The sequence below is a fragment of the Piliocolobus tephrosceles genome, chromosome 2 (genome assembly GCF_002776525.5).
Source record: "Piliocolobus tephrosceles isolate RC106 chromosome 2, ASM277652v3, whole genome shotgun sequence".
NCBI lineage: Eukaryota > Metazoa > Chordata > Mammalia > Primates > Cercopithecidae > Piliocolobus > Piliocolobus tephrosceles.
The window spans coordinates 50775751-50797029 of NC_045435.1; the positions used below are offsets into that span (position 1 = coordinate 50775751).

Below are 21279 nucleotides of genomic sequence, written 5' to 3' on the forward strand. Positions count from 1 at the left end.
TGATCATTTCAAAAAACCAGCTCCTGGATTCGTTGATTTTTTGAAGGGATTTTTGTGTCTCCAACCCCTTCAGTTCTGCTCTGATCTTAGTTATTTCTTGCCTTCTGCTAGTTTTTGAATGTGTTTGCTCTTGCTTCTCTAGTTCTTTTAATTGTGATGTTAGGGTGTCAATTTTAGATCTTTCCTGCTTTCTCTTGTGGGCATTTAGTGCTATAAATTTCCCTCTACACACTGCTTTAAATGTGTCCCAGAGATTCTGGTTTGTTGTGTCTTGGTTCTCATTGGTTTCAAAAAACATCTTTATTTCTGCCTTCATTTCGTTTTGTACCCAGTAGTCATTCAGGAGCAGGTTTGTTCAGTTTCCATGTAGTTGAGCGGCTTTGAGTGAGTTTCTTAATCCTGAGTTCTAGTTTGATTGCACTGTGGTCTGAGAGACAGTTTGTTATAATTTCTGTTCTTTTACATTTGCTGAGGAGTGTTTTACTTCCAACTATGTGGTCAATTTTGGAGTAAGTGCGATGTGGTGCTGAAAAGAATGTATATTCTGTTGATTTGGGGTACAGAGTTGTGTAGATGTCTGTTAGGTCCGCTTAGCGCAGAGTTGTGTTCAATTCCTGGAGATCCTTGTTAGCTTTCTATCTCATTGATCTGTCTAATGTTGACAGTGGGGTGTTAAAGTCTCCCATTATTGTCGTGTGGGAGTCTAAGTCTCTTTATAGGTCTCTAAGGACTTGCTTTATGAATCTGGGTGTTCCTGTATTGGGTGTATATATATTTAGAATAGTTAGCTCTACTTGTTGAATTGATCCCTTTACCATTATGTAATGACCTTGTCTCTTTTGATCTTTGTTGGTTTAAAGTCTGTTTGATCAGAGACTAGGATTGCAACCCCTGCTTTTTTTGTTTGTTTGTTTTCCATTTGCTTGGTAGATCTTCCTCCATCCCTTTATTTTGAGCCTATGTGTGTCTCTGCACATGAGATGGGTCTCCTGAATACAGCAAACTGATGGGTCTTGACTCTTTATCCAATTTGCCAGTCTGTGTCTTTTAATTGGGGCATTTAGCCTATTTACATTTAAGGTTAATATTGTTATATGTGAATGTGATCCTGTCATTATGATGTTAGCTGGTTATTTTGCTTGTTAATTGATGCAGTTTCTTCCTAGCATGGATAGTCTTTACAATTTGGCATGTTTTTGCAGTGGCTGGTACTGGTTGTTCCTTTCCGTATTTAGTGCTTCCTTCAGGAGCTCTTGTAAGGCAGGCCTGGTGGTGACAAACTCTCTCAGCATTTGCTTGTCTGTAAAGGATTTTATTTCTCCTTCACTTATGAAGCTTAGTTTGGCTGGATATGAAATTCTGGGTTGAAAATTCTTTTCTTTAAGAATGTTGAACATTGGCCCCCACTCTCTTCTGGCTTGTAGAGTTTCTGCCGAGAGATCTCCCGTTGGTCTGATGGGCTTCCCTTTGTGGGTAACCCGACCTTTCTCTCTGGCTGCCCTTAACATTTTTTCTTTCATTTCAACTTTGGTGAATCTGACAATCACGTGTCTTGGAGTTGCTCTTCTCAAGGAGTACCTTTGTGGCGTTCTCTCTATTTCCTGAATTTGAATGTCGGCCTGCCTTGCTAGGTTGGGGAAGTTTTCCTGGAAAACATCCTGAACAGTGTTTTCTAACTTAGTTCCATTCTCCCCATCACTTTCAGGTACACCAATCAGACGTAGATTTGGTGATAGTCCCATATTTCTTGGAGGCTTTATTCATTTCTTTTTACTCTTTTTTCTCTAAACTTCTCTTCTCACTTCATTTCATTCATTTGATCTTTATTTTTTTTTTGAGACGGAGTCTGGTGCTCTGTCGCCCAGGCTGGAGTGCAGTGGCCGGATCTCAGCTCACTGCAAGCTCCGCCTCCCGGGTTTACGCCATTCTCCTGCCTCAGCCTCCCGAGTAGCTGGGACTACAGGCGCCTGCCACCTCGCCCGGCTAGTTTTTTTGTATTTTTTAGTAGAGACGGGGTTTCCCCATGTTAGCCAGGATGGTCTCAATCTCCTGACCTCGTGATCCGCCCGTCTCGGCCTCCCAAAGTGCTGGGATTACAGGTTTGAGCCACCGTGCCCGGCCTCATTCATTTGATCTTCAATCACTGATACCCTTTCTTCCAGTTGCTCGAATCGGCTACTGAAGCTTGTGCATGTGTCACGTAGTTCTCATGTTATGGTTTTCAGCTCCATCAGGTCATTTAAGGACCTCTCTACACTGGTTATTCTAGTTAGTCATTCGTCTCATCTGTTTTCAAGGTTTTTAGCTTCTTTGAGATGGGTTCGAACATCCTCCTTTAGCTTGGAGAAGTCTGATCATCTGAAGCCTTCTTCTCTCAACTCGTCAAAGTCATTCTCTGTCCAGCTTTGTTCTATTGCTGGCGAGGAGCTGCGTTCCTTTGGAGGAGAAGAGGCACTCTGATTTTTAGAATTTTCAGCTTTTCTCCTCTGGTTTCTCCCCATCTTTGCGGTTTTATCTACCTTTGGTGTTTGATGATGGTGACGTACAGATAGGGTTTTGGTGTGGATGTCCTTTCTGTTAGTTTTCCTTCTAACAGTCAGGACCCTCAGCTGCAGGTCTGTTGGAGTTTGCTGGAGGTCCACTCCAGACCCTGTTTGCCTGGGCATCACCAGCAGAGGCTGCAGAACAGCAAATATTGCAGAACAGCAAATGTTGCTGCCTGATTGTTCCTCTGGAAGCTTCGTCTGAGAGGCGCACCCGGTCACGTGAGGTGTCAGTCAGCCCCTACTGTTCCTATTCGGCCATCTTGGACCCTCACTCCTCCTACTGAATTTTCTAGTGAGACATACTGGAATTACAAGTCTACTTTTGTATACGTGCACCTGAAAGTCAAGTGTTTATCATATACAGTAACATATCATTAACATCTCTGCAAAATAATTGGAGGTGGTCACATTATGGCAATCCCAAAAACACACCTCGAGGAAAAATGGAAACAGACTGCCTCAATGTGGTATGATGACTATCTGCAACTTGGAACAAAATTTCCAAGAACAATACACAGATTCAAAAAGTGCTATATTCTCATCAGCAAAAACGAGACATATGACCCCATTTTTTACAACAAATAAATTATATCATCTTGGAGGGGGAGAAAGAAGAATCTACAGAGACAAAGAGATTTGACACATTTAAAAATTGCCGGCCGGGCGCGGTGGCTCAAGCCTGTAATCCCAGCACTTTGGGAGGCCGAGACGGGTGGATCACGAGGTCAGGAGATCGAGACCATCCTGGTCTACACGGTGAAACCCCGTCTCTACTAAAAATACAAAAAACTAGCCGGGCGAGATGGCGGGCGCCTGTAGTCCCAGCTACTCGGGAGGCTGAGGCAGGAGAATGGCGTGAACCCGGGAGGCGGAGCTTGCAGTGAGCCGAGATCGGGCCACTGCACTCCAGCCTGGGTGACAGAGCGAGACTCCGTCTCAAAAAAAAAAAAAAAAAAAAAAATTGCCACATACAGTTCTCATTTGGATCCTCTTCCAATGAACCAAAACAATCATGAAACAAACAGGAAAACTTAATCACTGAGTGGATAGGAAAATGGCAAAGTAAGGACAAAAGCAGTTTCAAAAATGCACATGTAACTAGAAACATATACCATAAACAGACATAATAATTATGTCATCTAAATCCTTGAAAGGTTTCTAGAGTCAAGTTGGTCAAGAAAATGTTTTCAGATTTTTTTTGTCGGGAGTAAATAGGAGACTGCCTACATTCAAGACTGCCTTGGCTGGGCACGGTGGCTCACACCTGTAATCCCAGCACTTTGGGAGGCCAAAGCAGGCAGATCACTTGAGCTGAGGAATTCTAGACCAGCCTGGGCAACATGGCAAAACCCCAGCTCTACTAAAAATACAAAAAACTAGCCAAATGTGGTTGTGCACGTCTGTAACCCCAGCTGTTCAGGAGGCTGAGACGTGAGAATCACTTGAACCTGGGAGGCAGAAGTTGCAGTGAGCCACTGTACTCCAACCTGGGTAATAGAGCAAGACTCTGTCTCAAAAAAAAAAAAAAAAAAAAAAAAAAAGATTGCCTTAGGTTTAAGCCTGTATGGTAAAATTTAAAGTTACATTTATTGAGCACCTACTACTGGGCACTGAGCAAAGAGGAATCATATATTAATTCAGGGTTCCGCATGCTGTAGCCCACAGGTACCCAATACACTGCCTGCTTGTGTAAATAAAGTGTTACTGGAATACAGTCAGGCCTGTTCACTTGTATGTTGTCTATGGCCATTTTCACACACAGCTGAATAGCTGCAACAGAGGTTGTAAACCCAAAATGCATCTGACCCTGTATTAGCTTTTTACAAGTGGTAACATTTGAAAAGCTAGCCCATTTTACACACAGGAAGAAACCGGGGCTCCAAGAGGCTGACTTTCTCAAGATCCTAATTTGACTGGCAGGGCCGAAATTTAAACCCAAATGGTCTGATCTCAACACTCACATGCTCACCTACCACATTGTGCTGTCTCCAAATAGATAGGTAAGAGAAAACCTAAATGTCATCCAGTCTCATAAACAGAAGTTTGGGTATAACTTTAGAAAATTCATCCACACAATGGAATTCGAGGCAACCAAGTAAGATAATCTATATTAGACAGAAAACACACCCATTACATATTTGGGAGGAAAATACCTTACAAACCGACTTTATGTGGGAATTTCCAATTATATATAATAGCACATACAGTTTTCGTCCTACCCACCCAAAAACCCTTCTAAAGTTACACGAAATACATTTGAAAAGATATAAACCTACAAGGAGAAAGCACACAAAATGAACAGCAAAGCAAATTAAATGAGATTTGGATGTTATTCACAGATAATAGAGCATAGAAAACAGATGGGTTAATGATTATCAGCCAAGGAGATCAGATGGCCAAAATCTAAGCCTTCAGTGAGAAAAAACCCAGAACCAGACTACAGGACCCCAGAAAGACTCAGGAATTGGAGGTACCACACCTCTCAAAGTGAGGGTAAAGCCGCAGACGAAAATAGGAGATTAGGTGAAGTCTGTCAAGATCTCCAGACCCCTGCTCCCACCCCGTGCAGATGGCCTGCCCTCTCTCCACCCAGCAAAAGACAAAAGTTGATGCTCGGAAAAGTTAAACCAAGGGGACCACAGAAAAATAAAGGTGCAATGAGCTATGATCATGCCACTGCACTCCACTTTTTTTTTTTTGAGACAGAGTCTTGCTCTGTCACCCAGGCTGGAGTGCGGTGGCATGATGTCGGCTCACTGAAAGCTCTGCCTCTCTGGTTCATGCCATTCTCCTGCCTCAGCCTCCGGAGTAGCTGGGACTACAGGCACCCGCAACCATGTCCGGCTAATTTTTTTGTATTTTTAGTAGAGACGGTGTTTCACCGTGTTAGCCAGAATGGTCTCGATCTCCTGACTTCATTATCCGCCCGTCTCACGATTATCAGCCAAGGAGATCAGATGGCCAAAACCTAAGCCTTCAGTGAGAAAAAACCCAGAACCAGACTACAGGACCCCAGAAAGACTCAGGAATTGGAGGTACCACATCTCTCAAAGTGAGGGTGAAGTTGCAGATGAAACTAACGTTTCTTCTAACTAACATATCTTCTAACATTTATGTTGATTTTTTTTTTTTGCTTTTTTTCTTTTTTTTCCCCGTGTGTGGTTTTGTTTTGTTTTGTTTTCTGTTTATTTGTTTGTTTTTTCATTGCTGCTAATTTTTTTTTTTCTTTTTTGTCTTTTTGAGACAGAGTCTCACTCTGTGGCCCAGGCTGGAATGCAGTGGTGTGATCTTAGCTCACTGCCACCTCCTCCTCCTGGGTTCAAGCGATTCTCCTGTTTCAGCCTCCTGAGCAGCTGGGATTACAGGCATGGACCACCATGCCTGGCTAATTTTTGTATTTTTAGTAGAGACGGGATTTCACCATGTTGGTCAGGCTGGTCTCGAACTCCTGACCTCAGGTGATCCACCTGCCTCGGCCTCCCAAAGTGCTTGGATTACAGGCATGAGCCACTGCACCTGGCCAAAACTTTTAATTTAGGCTGGGCGTGGCGCTCATGCCTGTAATTCCAGCACTTTTCCTAAAAGCAGTGACATGGCGAGGGGAGGAGGGTTATGCTCTCCAGATCATCCCAAAGCAAAGCTCAAAGTCTTTGTGCTCAGAGCTTCTAAATAGCTTTTAAATCCTCCCATTCTTGATCACAGACAATCAAAGATTACCAGACATGTGAAGACAGCCTCTAACACAGAAGAAATCAAAAGAAACAGAAAGAAGCAACTTAAAGAAAACTAAAACCAAGCCAAAAAACTACTATGAATTCCCTAAAAGAGATAACAGAAGATGAAACAAGAACAAAGATGCTATTAAAAAACAAAAGAGCTCTTGGATAATAAAAGCATGACAGCAGAAAGTAAAACTAAATAAAACACCTGGGTTGGAAGATAAAGAAAAGGAAATCTCCTACAAAGTAAAGCAAGAAGTTGGCTAGAAACAAGGAAAAAGGCAATAAAATTAGAGGACCAGTCCTGAAAAATCCACGGTGGCTCACACCTGTAATCCCAGCACTTTGGGAGGCCGAGGCAGGCAGATCACAAGGTCAGGAGTTCAAGACCAGCCTCACCAACATGGTGAAACCCCATCTCTACTAAAAATACAAAAATTAGCCAGGTGTGGTGGCACACGCCTGTAATCCCGGCTACTCAGGGGGCTGAGGCAGGAGAATCGCTTGAACCTAGGAGGCGAAGATTGCAGTGAGCTAAGATTGGGCCACTGGACTCCAGCCTGGCCGACAGAGCAAGACTCTGTCTCGAAGAAAACAAAAAAAAAAAAAAATATATATATATATATATATATATATATATGTACACACAAAAACAATCATAACCAAGGAACCAGAATAGCTTCAGACATCAAGAAAACCAGAAGAGGTCAGGCAAGGTGGCTCACACCTGTAATCCCAGTACCTTGGGAAGCCTAGGCAGGTGGATCACCTTAGGTCAGGAGTTCGAGACCAGTCTGGCCAACATGATGAAACTGTGTCTCTACTAAAAACACAAAATCAGCCAGGTGTGGTGGCATGCACCTATAATCCCAGCTACTCGGGAGGCTGAGACAGGAGAATCACTTGAATCTGGGAGGTGGAGGCTGTAGTGAGCCAAGACCACATCACTGCACTCCAGCCTGGGCAAGACAGAGCAAGACTCCATCTCAAAAAAAAAAAAAAAAAAAAAAAAAAAAGCCCAGAAGAAAAGGAGCAATGCCTTCAAAATCCCAAACAAAATGATTTCCAACCTGGAATTCCAAAACCAGCCAAGCTTGCAATCAATGTTAAAGGTAAAATAAAGGCAATCTCGGGAGACAGGCACCAACCAGGGCTGCATTGGAGGTTGAAATCACAAAGGTCAGACACCTTTTTAGACAGGTGTTCTTCAGCATCACTGACAACATGGTTCTGACAGTATTTCATGACAATGGATGGTGATAGTTCTACAACAGATGCTTCTCAACTAGGAATCTCTGCAGACTATATTGGAGGAAGTCATTATGTTATATACCCTCATGATGATACTGAGGACAGCATGAATGATCATGAGGATACAAATGGTTCAAAAGAAAGTTTCAGAGAACAAGATATATATCTTCCAATAGCAAATGTGGCTAGGATAATGAAAAATGCCATACCTCAAACGGGAAAGATTACAAAAGATGCCAAAGAATGTGTTCAAGAGTGTGTGAATGAGTTCATCAGCTTTATAGAACATCTGAGGCAAGCGAAAGGTGCCATCAAGAGAAGCGAAAAACAATCAATGGAGAAGATATTCTCTTTGCTATGTCTACCGTAGGCTTTGACAGTTATGTGGAACCTCTGAAATTATACCTTCAGAAATTCAGAGAGGCTATGAAAGGAGAAAAGGGAATTGGTGGAGCAGTCACGCTACAGATGCACTAAGTGAAGAGCTTACAGAGGCGTCATTTACTAACCAGTTACCAGCTGGCTTAATAACCACAGATGGTCAACAACAAAATGTTATGGTTTACACAACATCCTATCAACAGATTTCTGGTGTTCAGCAAATTCAGTTTTCATGATCTGAAGAAATGACAGAATGGGGAGTGTAGAGAAATGAGAGTCTGTATGATTCCGGAACACAGACATCAGAAGGAAAGACTGGTGAAAAGATGTATCTTTGTATATTAATAGCTGTAATGTAGCTTCCTGATGCTTGACTAATCGAGGTGTTAATTCTGACTTGAGAATCTGTTTCATGAATGATTTTAAAGAAAAATTTGGATTTTAAAGGTATTAAATTATTTTTGTTTTGTACGAGATTGTTGCTCTGTATGACTCCTGTATGCATTGTACACTGCAATTTATTACTGTCAGAGATTTGTAGACAGTTTCTTATTTTCATATCGAATCATGTTACTTTTGTAATTCAAGTAAGCAGCTGGGTTAATTCTTGATGTTTGCCCTTTTAATAAAATATAAGCGTAGAGTTCATTTTGAATGCAAGTTGCCTTTATTATAAATTTGAGTTTGTCTTGGTTATACCTTGCATGATAACCTAGCTAGATTTCTAGCATTTGCTGTATTTATTAATTTTTTTTTTTTTTGTAAAACATTAATAGTTTAAGCAGCATCAGTTTTTTAAAAAATGTAATTGAGTAAAAGTGTGAATGCAGAAGCAAATATCGTCCGCCCTGTTAAACTTGGTGCCCGTTAACAGTGTTTACACTGTTCATCGTGCCTGTTAATGTAGTTTTAGTTACTGGAGCTTTTTTAAGATTAGATTTGGTTTTGAGTTACATTTTCAAGAACGTTGGAATACATTTAAGTTTTTTTTTTTTTTTTTTTTTTGAGGCGGAGTCTTGCTCTGTTGCCCAGACTGGAGTGCAGTGGCCGGATCTCAGCTCACTGCAAGCTCCGCCTCCCGGGTTTATGCCATTCTCCTGCCTCAGCCTCCCGAGTAGCTGAGACTACAGGCACCCGCCACCTCGCCCAGCTAGTTTTTGTATTTTTAGTAGAGACGGGGTTTCACCGTGTTAGCCAGGATGGTCTCGATCTCCTGACCTCGTGATCCGCCCGTCTCGGCCTCCCAAAGTGCTGGGATTACAGGCTTGAGCCACCGCGCCCGGCCACATTTAAGTTTAATGTAGTCCTAGTGCTCTTGAAATGGTGCCCCTTTCATTTGGTACATGATTTTGTTTCAAATCATATCTTCAAGTACTATAGTATCCTCTTACAGAACAGGAATTTTATAGTCTGATGGTAAATGTCTTCATTTTACCTTTTTAATTGAAATGTCAAGTTTCCTGTTATACTATGGAAACCAAGAAACATCAGACATCATTGCATGTACAGACCTTTTGCATGGTGAGTGAATGAAATGGAGAACAGAGTGAGTGCTGTGAACGGTGTGAAACAGAAGCTGCCAACTTCTAGTGTGTTGTGTTCATCTCTGCAATAAACTAAACTTACATAATGTAACTCTGTATAATTTAGTAGTATGTACTTGAATTGTTTCTTTTTGAAAAGTGAGGATTTGTATTTTCTCATCTATTCTTTTTGGTATTAACTTGAGGGATGTTTTTTAAGTTTTTAAAAAACTGCTATTGTATAGTTTACCTAAAAGGGCAGTTGGAGTGAATATCATCTTTGAAGGACACTCAAATTTATAAGATAGAAGCAATTTCCCAGATATAGGCTGAATAGAAATATTTACTTTGCCAGAAGGACTGTTAGGAGTATATTTGGGCTAATCAGAGGTTAATAATGCCCTCATCTCCTACTATCCATTTAAAAAGCAATCTTCATTATAGTAAATTCAAACAGGAAAAAAAGGGGGAGTAGTTAAGCAAAATCAACAATCATCCTACTATGTTGAAAGAACCAATGTTAGTATTTTGATAAATATCATTTGTACGTTTACTTTGCTAAATATGTATATTTTTATAAAAATGGGCTCATATTGTGCATACCGTTTTGTAACCTGCTTTTTTCACTTAACAATATATTGGGAACATCTTTTCCAGGTCAAAAAAAAAAAAAAAAAAAAAAGGCAATCTCAAACACACGTTTTCCAAAAAAAGTTTCTCCATGTACCCTTTCTCTAGAAGCTACTAGAAAAAGTATTCCACCAAAATGTGAGAGTAAACCAAGGAAGAAGAACATGAGAAGACACAGAGTTATAGGTAGCAGAAGACTCAATCCGGGAGAAATGTGAAGGAGGCTCCAGAGAGACAGCTGCCAGCAGGCCTAAGGGCAGGCAGTCCAGACCAAAGCAGAGCAGGACAACAGAGGGCTGAGGACGCACACCTCCAAGCCAAAAAAAAAAAAAAAAAAAGGAACAGATTCCTTATTTTGACCATATTGAGAAGGATTTTATGGCTCTCACAGTTTGGAGATTAATTAGAGAAAGGTACAGGGAAAACCAAAGGAAAAACAAAGTAACGATGAACTTTAAGGAAAATGAAGTTTTACAAGAAAGAAAATGTGATCAGAGTATACAAAGCGACTCAGCTGTGAACATGGCAGTAACCAATCTTAAACAGACTTAATCCAAAAGGTATTCAAGCCACACAGGGAGGCTGCAGAAAGGGGAAGCTAATGTATCCCTGGGTGTGGGTGCTTCTGAAGGAGGTACAGAGAACTAAATTCTCATCTCCCAAGCAAGAAGTTCTCAGACATCTAAAACTGAAAAACTGACCAACAGTAAAGATTATTTAGAAACATGGGGTAAGTACTAGAAGAAAGAGCTAAAAGATGAGAAGCTGCCTGTGGAGCAGTAATAAAGGATGGGTGGAGACGAGTAAGATGGAGGAATGCGGCCAGGCACAGTGGCTCACGCCTGCAATCCCACCACTTTGGGAGGCCAAGGCGGGTAGATCACAAGGTCAGGAGTTTGAGACCAACCTGACCGACATGCAGAAACCCCGTCTCTACTAAAAATACAAAAATTAGCCAGGTTTGGTGGCGCACGCCTGTAATCCCAGCTACTCGGGAGGCTGAGGCAGGAGAATTGCTTGAAACTGGAAGGTGAAGGTTGCAGTGAGCCAAGATCACGCCATTGCACTCCAGCCTGGGCAACAGAGCAAGACTCTGTCTCAACAACAACAACAAAAAAAGATAGAAGAATGCTGCCCCTCAATTATACGCTATGTTAAAAATCACTAGTATTCCTCCAATGACATCCTTCCCTTCTTCTCTGGTTGTCAAGGTATAAGTCTGCCTAGATGAAGGCTGATTTTCCAGATTCCCTTGCAGCTAGGTATCAACCAGGTTTCCCCACTCTTGTCAATAGCAGATATACCATGTGCAACTCTTGAGCCAAGCTCTTAACAAGGAAGGAATGCACTTTCCTCTTCTCCCCTTTCCACTGGCCAGAATGCCCACATTAACAAACCCTGAGTCCTATCAGAGTACCCATTTCACACCAAGAGATGGACACTGTGTTGAGGGGTGATAGAGAATCAAGACAAAAGGCACCAGTATCTCTGACGTGATGGAGCCATCCTTCTTAAGTCAAACTTAAGCCACTGTTATTTTGGCCTTTTACACAGCAGCTAAACCCACATCCTAACATATAAATCCTTTAAAAAAAAAACAAAACTCAGTTTACATTTATTAATAACTGAAAATCTGAAAAGTATGTTAGAAGAAAACCACCAATTTGTTTCTTGGAGGCCTGGTTACGTAAAGTACTGTTTTTAACTAGTAACACTTAGGATCAAGCTGGAAAGATGGAACACATTTCATCAAGAGAACTAAAAAGTCAGATGCCTGGCGCGAGCTTTACTCACTTTTTGGATTTCTAAATGAGAGTCAGCGTCATCCAAGAACTCTAGGGGTGGAGAGCATTTGTCAATGACTGTTCTGCGGTCCCCAAGGGGCTCCTCACTGGGTTTCTCCTGAGGGTCTATAACTACTCTCCTGTCGTAGAAGCTGCTCTTCTCTGGCACAGTCTTGTCCTCCTCCACGCTGATCTCTGGGGTTGAGTCTTTCTCCTTCTGAGCAGTGGTGACTGTGACACTTCTGGCTGCTCCTTCTGCAGTCTTGGCTGGTCCTTCACTCCTGGCTGGTCCTTCTCCACGGCTGGGACGCTCTGCTGTGCTTGGTTTTGCCCGAATGGCAGCCTCTCCCTTCCTTTTTGGCATCGATTTCCCCAGGATGCCCTGGATAGCCTTCAGGTAGATCATTGTGGAGCCCTGGTCTCGAAGTCTATCCCTCTTCCTTTTCTGGAACTTGTTGGGTTCCTCAATTGTATCATTCTGACCCTCAGCTTCAGCTGCAAATTCAGAGTTTGTGGAGTTATGAGAACTATCTTTGGAATCAACCTGGGAAAAAAAAAAACAGAATTGAAAGCGTTGTTCCAAGGGCACTTTCGTACATGAAGCATTTGGCAAATTATAAATCAGTGGTGGTTCTACCAGTCAAAGGGACAGTGATTGTGGCTAAGGCAAAGGTTCTCTCCAGGTGGTGAAGTGGCACTGTAAGAGGGGTTGATTGCTGCCATTTCTTAGCATTTACCTTCTCAAGCTCAGCAGATGATATCCTCTCACTGCAGGGGGAGGAAAGGAGCTGAAATGAACACTCTCATTAAAACAGACTGCAAGCTCCTGGAAGGCAAGGAATGTACTTCAGGCAAAACAGCAGCTCAAGCTCTTGCCACTGGAAAGGGCCCTAGAAACCAGTTAGCCCAATCCCATATCTAAGGGTAAAGGAAACCTGAGGACCCAGTGAGGGGAAGGGCTAGCCCCAGGAACTCCAATCCCCAAGTCCTGAGTGCAGTGTTTTTCCCACCACACCCAAAGCCTCCTGAAAGTTTTCTGTAAACTCTGCCCCTCAAATGATCAACCTGGTTTTGGAAAATGCCTCAGTTTCTCAGTGACTGCACCAGGGTCAATCAAGATAGACTGCTCCCAACAACAAACCTCCTCCGAGACGGAAGTGAAGCCTCAGCCCCCTCTTGCGCCCACTCACTCCAGGACTCCACAAAGAAAAAGCTAAACTTTTTGTCTGCAAGACTATTTTGCTGTGAAATTCCAATCCAGTCTAATCCCAGTCGGGTGTAAGAACACTCCACAAATGTCCCCATAAGGCCATTCCATAAGCAGTAAACCATTATCCCATCTGCACTCCTAAATCATTTCTATTAAATTCCTCTCAAAAGTAAATACAGACCAGGCACAGTGGCTCATGCCTGTAATTCAGCACTCTGGGAAGCCAAGGCAGGTGGACTGCTTGAACCCAGGAGCTGGAGACAAGCCTGGCCAACATGGCGAAACCCCATCTCTATAAAAACACGTGGGGCGCAGTGGCTCACGCCTGTAATCCCAATCCCAATTTTGGGAGGCCGAGGGAGGAAGATCACTTGGGCTCGGGAATTCAAGACCAGCTTGGGCAACATGGCAAAACCCTGTCTCTACTAAAAATACAAAAATTAGCTGGGCCATGGTGGCACATGCCTGTGATCCCAGCTACATGGGAGGCTAAGGCACAAGAATCGCTTGAACCTGGGAGGCGGAGGTTTCAGTGAGCCATGACGGCACCACTGCACTCCAGCCTGGGCGACAGAGTGAGACCCTGTCTCAAAAAAAAAAAAAAAAAAAAAAAGACAAAATTGCTTTATATGTATATATTAGCAAAGTCTAAAAAGCCAAACTGTTTATAATGGATCTCTTTGGGTAATGCAGGGAAGTAGAAAGAGGGTTAGGCTCGGCTGGGCACAGTGGCTCACACCTGTAATCCCAGCACTTTGGGAAGCCGAGGCAAGTGGATCACCTGATGTCAGGAGTTTGAGACCAACCTGGCCAACGTGGCAAAACCCTGTCTCTAATAAAAATACAAAAATTGGCCAGGCGCGGTGGCTCAAGCCTGTAATCCCAGCACTTTGGGAGGCCGAGACGGGTGGATCACGAGGTCAGGAGATCGAGACCATCCTGGTCTACACGGTGAAACCCCGTCTCTACTAAAAATACAAAAAACTAGCCGGGCGAGATGGCGGGCGCCTGTAGTCCCAGCTACTCGGGAGGCTGAGGCAGGAGAATGGCGTGAACCCGGGAGGCGGAGCTTGTAGTGAGCCGAGATCGGGCCACTGCACTCCAGCCTGGGCGACAGAGCGAGACTCCGTCTCAAAAAAAAAAAAAAAAAAAATACAAAAATTAGCCGGCCGTGGTAGCGGGCACCTGTAATCCCCCCTACTCAGGAGGCTGAGGCAAGAGAATCGCTTGAAACCACAAGGCAGAGGTTGCAGTGAGGCAAGATTATGCCACTGCACTCCAGCCCGGGCAACAAGAGCAAAATTCCATCTCAAAAATAAAAAAATTTTTAAAAAAAGCAAAATTAAAAAAAAAAAATACAAAAATTAGCCAGGCATGGTGGCACGTGCCTGTAGTCCCAGCTACTCGAGAGGCTGAGGTAGGAGAATCATTTGAACCCAGGAGGCGGAGGTTGCAGTGAGCCGAGATCATGCTACTGCACTCCAGTCTGGGGGGCAAGAATGAAACTCCTTCTCAAAAAAAAAAAAGGCTTATGCTCTTATATTATAAGCTTCTTGTATCCATCTGAAATTTTTTTTCCGAAGAGCACATAATATTTTTGGTTTTTTTTTTTTTTTTTTTTAAATCATTATCCTGAGTCAAGGGCCAAAGAAAAATAAAACTTAAAAGAACCTTAAACCTGGCCGGGCACAGTGGCTCACACCTATAATCTCAGCACTTTGGGAGGCCAATATGGGTGGATCACAAGGTCCGGAGATTGAGACCATCCTGGCTAACACGGTGAAATCCATTCTCTACTAAAAATACAAACAAATTAGCCAGGCGTGGTGGCGGGCGCCTGTAGTCCCAGCTACTTGGGAGGCTGAGGCAGGAGAATGGCGTGAACCCGGGAGATGGAGCTTGCAGTGAGCGGAGATCATGCCACTGCACTCCAGCCTGGGCGACAGAGTGAGACATAGGAAAAGAATCATAAACCTTTAGAAATCTACACTTGTTAATATAGGCATCTATTTTCCTGAAAGTACTCAAACTGTTGGCAGCTGCTAACTTCACGAAGATGAATAGGAAAGGTGGTGTTTGCTATCATTTTGAACCCCTCTGGACTTACTAAATTTTCTTACTTTCTGAATTTTCTAACATGTGTCTACAGGGATTATTTGTTAAAGGAGGTTACAGGTCATTTCTGTTTTCTTTTCTTTTTTTTTTTGAGCGCAGTGGTGCGATCTCAGCTCACTGCAACCTCTATCTCCCAGGTGCCACAGATACTCCTGTCTCAGCCTCCCCAGTACCTGGGATTACAAGCATATGCAACCACACTGGCTAATTTTTGTATTTTTAGTAGAGACGGGGTTTCGCCATGTTGGCCAGGTTGGGTCTTCAGCTCCTGACCTCAGGTGATCCACCCACCTCGGCCTCCCAAAGTGCTGGGATTACAGGTGTGAGCCACCATGCCCAGCCTGTTTTCTTTATATCTTTTTATATTTAAGGAATTCTAATAAATATATATATATATATTTGAGGTGAAATCTCACTCTGTTGCCCAGGCTGGAGTGCAGTGGCACAGTGTCGGCTCACTGCAACCTCCGCCTCTGAGGTTCAAGTGATTCTTGTGCTTTAGCCTCCCTCCCGAGTAGCTGATATTACAAGCATCTGCCACCACACCTGGCTAATTTTTTTTATTATTTTTAGTAGAGGTGGGGTTTCACCATGTTGGCCTAACCTCAAGTGATCTGTCCGCCTTGGCCTCCCAAAGTGCTGGTATTACAGGCACGAGCCACTGTGCCTGGCCTCTAATACTAATAATAAACTTGATGACTCCCAGGGCCTGCCCTGTGAGACACAGCCCCAACTTCCCAGCCCACTTCTCTAGTGCCCTCTTCTGCCTGCCACCAACTACCTGCCACCTTTGGCCCATCACACCCTCTTACATGTTTGCTGGCACATCTTATCTCCTCTGCTTGCCATGTCCTTGCCTCTATCCCATTTTGTGTTCCTACCTGTCAAGGCCTGATCTCCACTTTGACTGCTTCTCCACCTCTGCCCTCTGCTCCCACTGAAGCCAGGTATACAACACAGATGGTGAGGTCTGCAGCAAACTGAAGAGCGCCTACACCCTCAGACGGGCAGCTGCTCCTCACCTCTACTGGTGCCATTTGGTAGTAGAGAATCAGAGTTAGAGATTCTGTTTTTTTCCAAGTAAAACCAGAAATACTGAATTTAGTGCATTTTTCAACCGTTCAGCAAGCACTTACTAAGCACTTACTCTGTGCCAGCAGGCACGGTTCTAGACCTGTGGGTTTAGCGTTCAATAAAAAAAAAAGGTTAATTAGCCGGATGCGGTGGCAGGCGCCTGTAGTCCCAGCTACACAGGAGGCTGAGGCAGGAGAATGGCATGAACCCGGGAGGCAGAGCTTGCAGTGAGCTGAGATCACGCCACTGCACTCCAGCCTGGGCGACAGAGCGAGATTCCGTCTCAAAAAAAAAAAAAAAAAAAAAAACAAGGCTGGGTGTGGTGGCTCACGCCTGCAATTCTAACACTTTGGGAGGCCAAGGCAGGAGGATCATTTGAGCCTAGGAGTTCAAGACCAGCCTGGGCAACATAGCAAGACCCCATCTGTACAAGAAAAATACAAAAATTAGCTGGGTGCAGTGACTCATGCCTGTAGTCCCAGCTACTCCAGGAGCTGAGACAGAAGGATTGCTTGAGTCTAGAAGGTCAAGGTCACAGTGAGCCGAGATTGTGCCACTGCACTTCAGCCTGTGGAGACGCTCCAACCTTTTGGAGATGCTGTCTCCAAAAATAAGAATAACAACAACATACAAGAACATCTGCCTCCTGGAGCTCACACTCTAGCTGGTGAGAGAAGGGAAAACCAGGAGAAAGGTAAGACAAGTGAAATATGTATGTTAGAGAGTGGTAAGTGCCAAGGAGAAAAACAAGAAAAGGGGACATAAAGTGGGGAGGCGACGTCATTCAAGTCTTCAGTTCAAGGTAGGGACTTAGACTGGAGTTGTAACTTCTATTATTGAGACAGTCTCACTCTGTCGCCCAGGCTGGAGTGCAGTAGCGCCATCTTGGCTCACTTGCAACATCCGCCTCTCAGGTTCAAGCGATTCTCCTGCCTCAGTCTCCTGACAAGTTGGGATTACAGGCGTGTGCCACCACACCCAGCTAAAGTTTGTATTTTTGGTAGAGACAAGGTTTCTCCATGTTGGCCAAGCTGGTTTTAAACTCCCAGCCTCAAGGGATCAGCCCACCTGAGCCTCCTAAAGTGCTGGGATTACAGGCGTGAGCCACCACACCCAGCCTGGAGTCATTAATTCTTAATGTGAATTGTCCCAAAATGTTAAATACTATAAGGACCTAGCAGGTTACATCCAGTCCACAGACCAGGAGTTTTGCCATCTCTGGTTGTAAAGACCAGGACTGGAGTTGGGGGAGGAAAAAAAATTAGGAGTATAATGATATACCTTATGTCTTCAAACAGATTTACAATTTACAGAACGGTCACAGCTGTCATCCTTCTTTTACAGAAAGTGAAACTGCTACATGGCTTGTAAGTGGCAGAACCGGGATTCAAACTCAAGTTCTCCCTAACATCCTGGAAGCCAAGGGAAAAGGAGTAATGAAATATAAAGTGAGAAATACTGTTGGCCGGGCATGGTGGCTCCTGCCTATAATCTCAGAACTTTGGGAGGCTGAAGCAGGCAGATCGCTCAAGCCCACAAGTTCAACAACAGCCTAGGCAACACGGCAAAAAAAACCCATCTCTACAAAAAATACAGAAAAATTAGCTGGGAATGGTGGTGCATGCCTGTAGTCCCAGCTACTTGGGAGGCTGAGGCAGGAAGATCACCTGAGCCTGGAGGTGAAGGATGCAGTGAGCAAATGCACCGCTGCACTTCAGCCTGGGTGACAGACAGGAGGGGAGGGGATGGGAGGGGAGAGGAGGGAGGAGGGGGAAGGGGGAAGGGGGGAGAAGGTAGAAAAAAAAGGGAAAAAGTGAGAAACACTCTGAAAGGCTGGAGGACCTAAGATGGATCAACATCACCAAGGATGAGTTTCAGCAGGTGATAGCTGGCTCTAAAGGTAAGAAGTAGGTAGACCCCAGGCAGAAGGTAAGAGACAAACACCTGACTTCAAAAAGGGAAGAGTTCGTTCCTCCTGGAAGCACTGCTTGGTGAACTGTGCCTCTCCAAAGGAAAAAAGGAATGATAAGTGGAGATGTTGCTCCAGTCCTATCACCAGTAGCCTGAAGGATTTCAACAGCTCCTCACCAGCTCCCTGTCTTCTCCCTCCTACCTTTTCTCTGCAGCGTGCCAGAGAAGCTCTAAAATGCAAACCCTACCACTTCAGCATTGGCTTAGAACTCTTCCAGGGCTCCGCATTTGCCTACAGAATAATCCCCACCCCTAAGCTCATCAGGAACCCTTCGCAGGCTGGCCCCAACCTTCCTGTCTAGCCTCATCTCCCACCTTCCTCCAAATTCGCTCCAAGTATCCAGCGAATGCAGACAAACATGGATGAGAGGAGGGCCAGCAGTGCCCCAAGCACCCCAGACAAGCAGCATTTCCTGACATTTTGGGCACGTATTGCTCCCTCTGTCCAAAATGTCCCGTCCTCCTCCTTGTCCATCAGTAAGACTCAGTGTCACCTCTTCTGCGAGGACCTTCCTGATGGTCAGTCGCTCATTCCCCCGCGCCTTGGGCACTCCAAACCCATCCCTGTTACAGCACTCCACTCACTGCCCTGTGGTGAATGACTTTTCAGTCTATGAAGCATGGCCTGATTGTCCTTGGCACCAACAGCACCTAATAGCCTGGTGTTCCACGTGAGCACTGGACGTGTGCCAAGTGAAAATGCAGAAAAGGGGATGCGCAAAAGCTCTATCACTCGAGAGCCTCGATACCCAGTGCTTTACTGTGCTTGGGCTGACTCACCCTGCAGAGAGCTCCTCAAGGGAGGAACCTTGGCACCTTCGTCTTGCCACCCCTACATCGGATGCCAGGCTGGGACAGAGAAGGTGCTCCCAGAGGCAGCAGTGCAAAGAATACTGGCTTTGAAGTTGGACGGATCTGATATTACCCCACAGCTCGGCCACTTACCAGCTGCATGGCCTTGGTCAGCTTATTTAACCTTTCTGAATCTCATTTGCCCAGTGCCTACACAGAGTAGGTGCTTAAATATTTTTTAATTGATATGAAGATATTTACTAACGGATATGTAGAAATAATACCACCTACTTCACGACACTCTTGGGACCATGTGACAGTCTATAGGTCAAACATCGAGAATCACAGTTGATCAAGCCTTATCATACATGCTCGAATTTTCCCTTCCATTCTTCCTACTCCAAATTGAACGTAGACATTTAGATGTCATAGCAAAAATAATCTTTACTACATGTAGGTGCTCATCACACAGTTAATCTCCTCTATGAAGAGTAAATGAAGATCATCAGCTAACATAAAACGTCTACAACTGTCCTGGAGGTAGGAAGGGAATGATGTGAGGTCAGTCAGCAGGGATCTCTACCGATTCTAAAATGAGTCTAAGACCTTCCCCTCGGAATATTCTGGGAACCGGCACAGAGAAAGATGTGTTAAAGGCTGGTGGGAGAAGGGAACAAAGTCAACTGTGTAACCCTCAAAGTTTACAGAGCAAGGCCAGGCACAGTAGCTCATGCCTGCAATCCCAGCACTTTGGGAGGCCAAGGTGGGAGGACTGCCTAACCCCAGGAGATTGAGACCAACCTGGGCAACATAGGTAGACTCTCGTCTTTACAAAACAAAAAATTAGCCAGGCAGGCCGAGTGCAGTGGCTCATGCCTATAATCCCAGCACTCTGGGAGGCCTCTAGGCGGGCAGATCACAAGGTCAGGAAATTCAGACCAGACCATCCTGGCTAACACGGTGAAATCCCACCTCTACTAAAAATACAAAAAAATTAGCCGGGCATGGGAGCGTGCACCTGTAGTCCCAGTTGCTGGGGAGGCTGAGGCAGGAGAATGGTGTAAACCCAGGAGGCAGAGCTTGCAGTGAGCCAAGATTGCACCACTGTACTCCAGCCTGGGTGACAGAGCAAGACTCTGTCTCAAAAGTAAAATAAAGGCCGGGCGTAGTGGCTCAAGCCTGTAATCCCAGCACTTTGGGAGGCCGAGATGGGCGGATCACAAGGTCAGGAGATCGAGACCATCCTGGCTAACACGGTGAAACCCCGTCTCTACTAAAAAATACAAAAAACTAGCCCAGGTGTGGTAGCGGGCGCCTGTAGTCCCAGCTACTCGGGAGGCTGAGGCAGGAGAATGGAGTAAACCCAGGAGGCAGAGCTTGCAGTGAGCTGAGAACCGGCCACTGCACTCCAGCCTGGGCGACAGAGCGAGACTCCGTCTCAAAAAAAATAAATAAAATAAAATAAAATAAAATAAAATAAATAAATGAGCCAGGCAGGGTTACACATTCCTGTAGTTCCAGCTACTTGAGAGGCTGAGACAGGAGGATCGCTTGAACCCAGGAAGTTGAGCTGCAGTGAGTTATGATCATGGCAATGCACTCAGGCCTGGGTGACAGAGCAAGACCCTGTTTTTAAAAAAGAAAAGTTTACAGAGCCAACACAGGAGAGTGGTGAGAGGACTCTAGAAGGACCTGAGGATGAACATGCTTTTTGTGAGAACTCCTCAGCTGTGCTTGCTGAAGGACTTAGGACCAGGACAAACAAGTTCACAGATGACTGCTGAGCAAGGGAGGAAGAGGTACAGATGAAGGTGGAAGGTAAGAGGTGTTCTGTAATTCCTCAAAATGAATCAAGTTCTGTACACTTGGTTTTTAAACTGACAAACATATGCTCCAGGAAGAGACCTCAGCAGTCCTAGAGATGGACAATCAGGATTATATAAAAATCTTCGGCCGGGCGCGGTGGCTCAAGCCTGTAATCCCGGCACTTTGGGAGGCTGAGACGGGCGGATCACGAGGTCAGGAGATGGAGGCCATCCTGGCTAACATGGTGAAACCCTGTCTCTACTAAAAAATACAAAAAACTAGCCCGGCGTGGTGGCGGGCGCCTGTAGTCCCAGCCACTTGGGAGGCTGAGGCAGGAGAATGGCGTAAACCCGGGAGACGGAGCTTGCAGTGAGCTGAGATCCGGCCACTGCACTCCAGCCTGAGTGACAGAGCGAGACTCCATCTCAAAAAAAAAAAAAAATCTTCAGAAGAGTGATCTTTCTACAATGCAATTTC

The 21279-nt window shown here is 44.6% G+C and overlaps 1 protein-coding gene and 1 pseudogene across 2 annotated transcripts in view; one reads left to right on the top strand and one right to left on the bottom strand.

Moving 5' to 3' along the window:
- Positions 1–21279, bottom strand: part of TATDN2 (TatD DNase domain containing 2) — a 41437-nt gene that overhangs the window by 16256 nt on the left and 3902 nt on the right. For both annotated transcript variants that reach the window (XR_002732977.2, XM_023218446.2), the window contains exon 3: positions 11845–12378. Coding sequence is in view for 1 of the 2 variants with exons in the window: in XM_023218446.2 (XP_023074214.1) it covers positions 11845–12378 (534 nt within the window). In the remaining variant the exon portion in view is untranslated. The remainder of the gene's footprint in view (positions 1–11844; positions 12379–21279) is intronic.
- Positions 7404–8337, top strand: LOC111546929 (annotated as a pseudogene).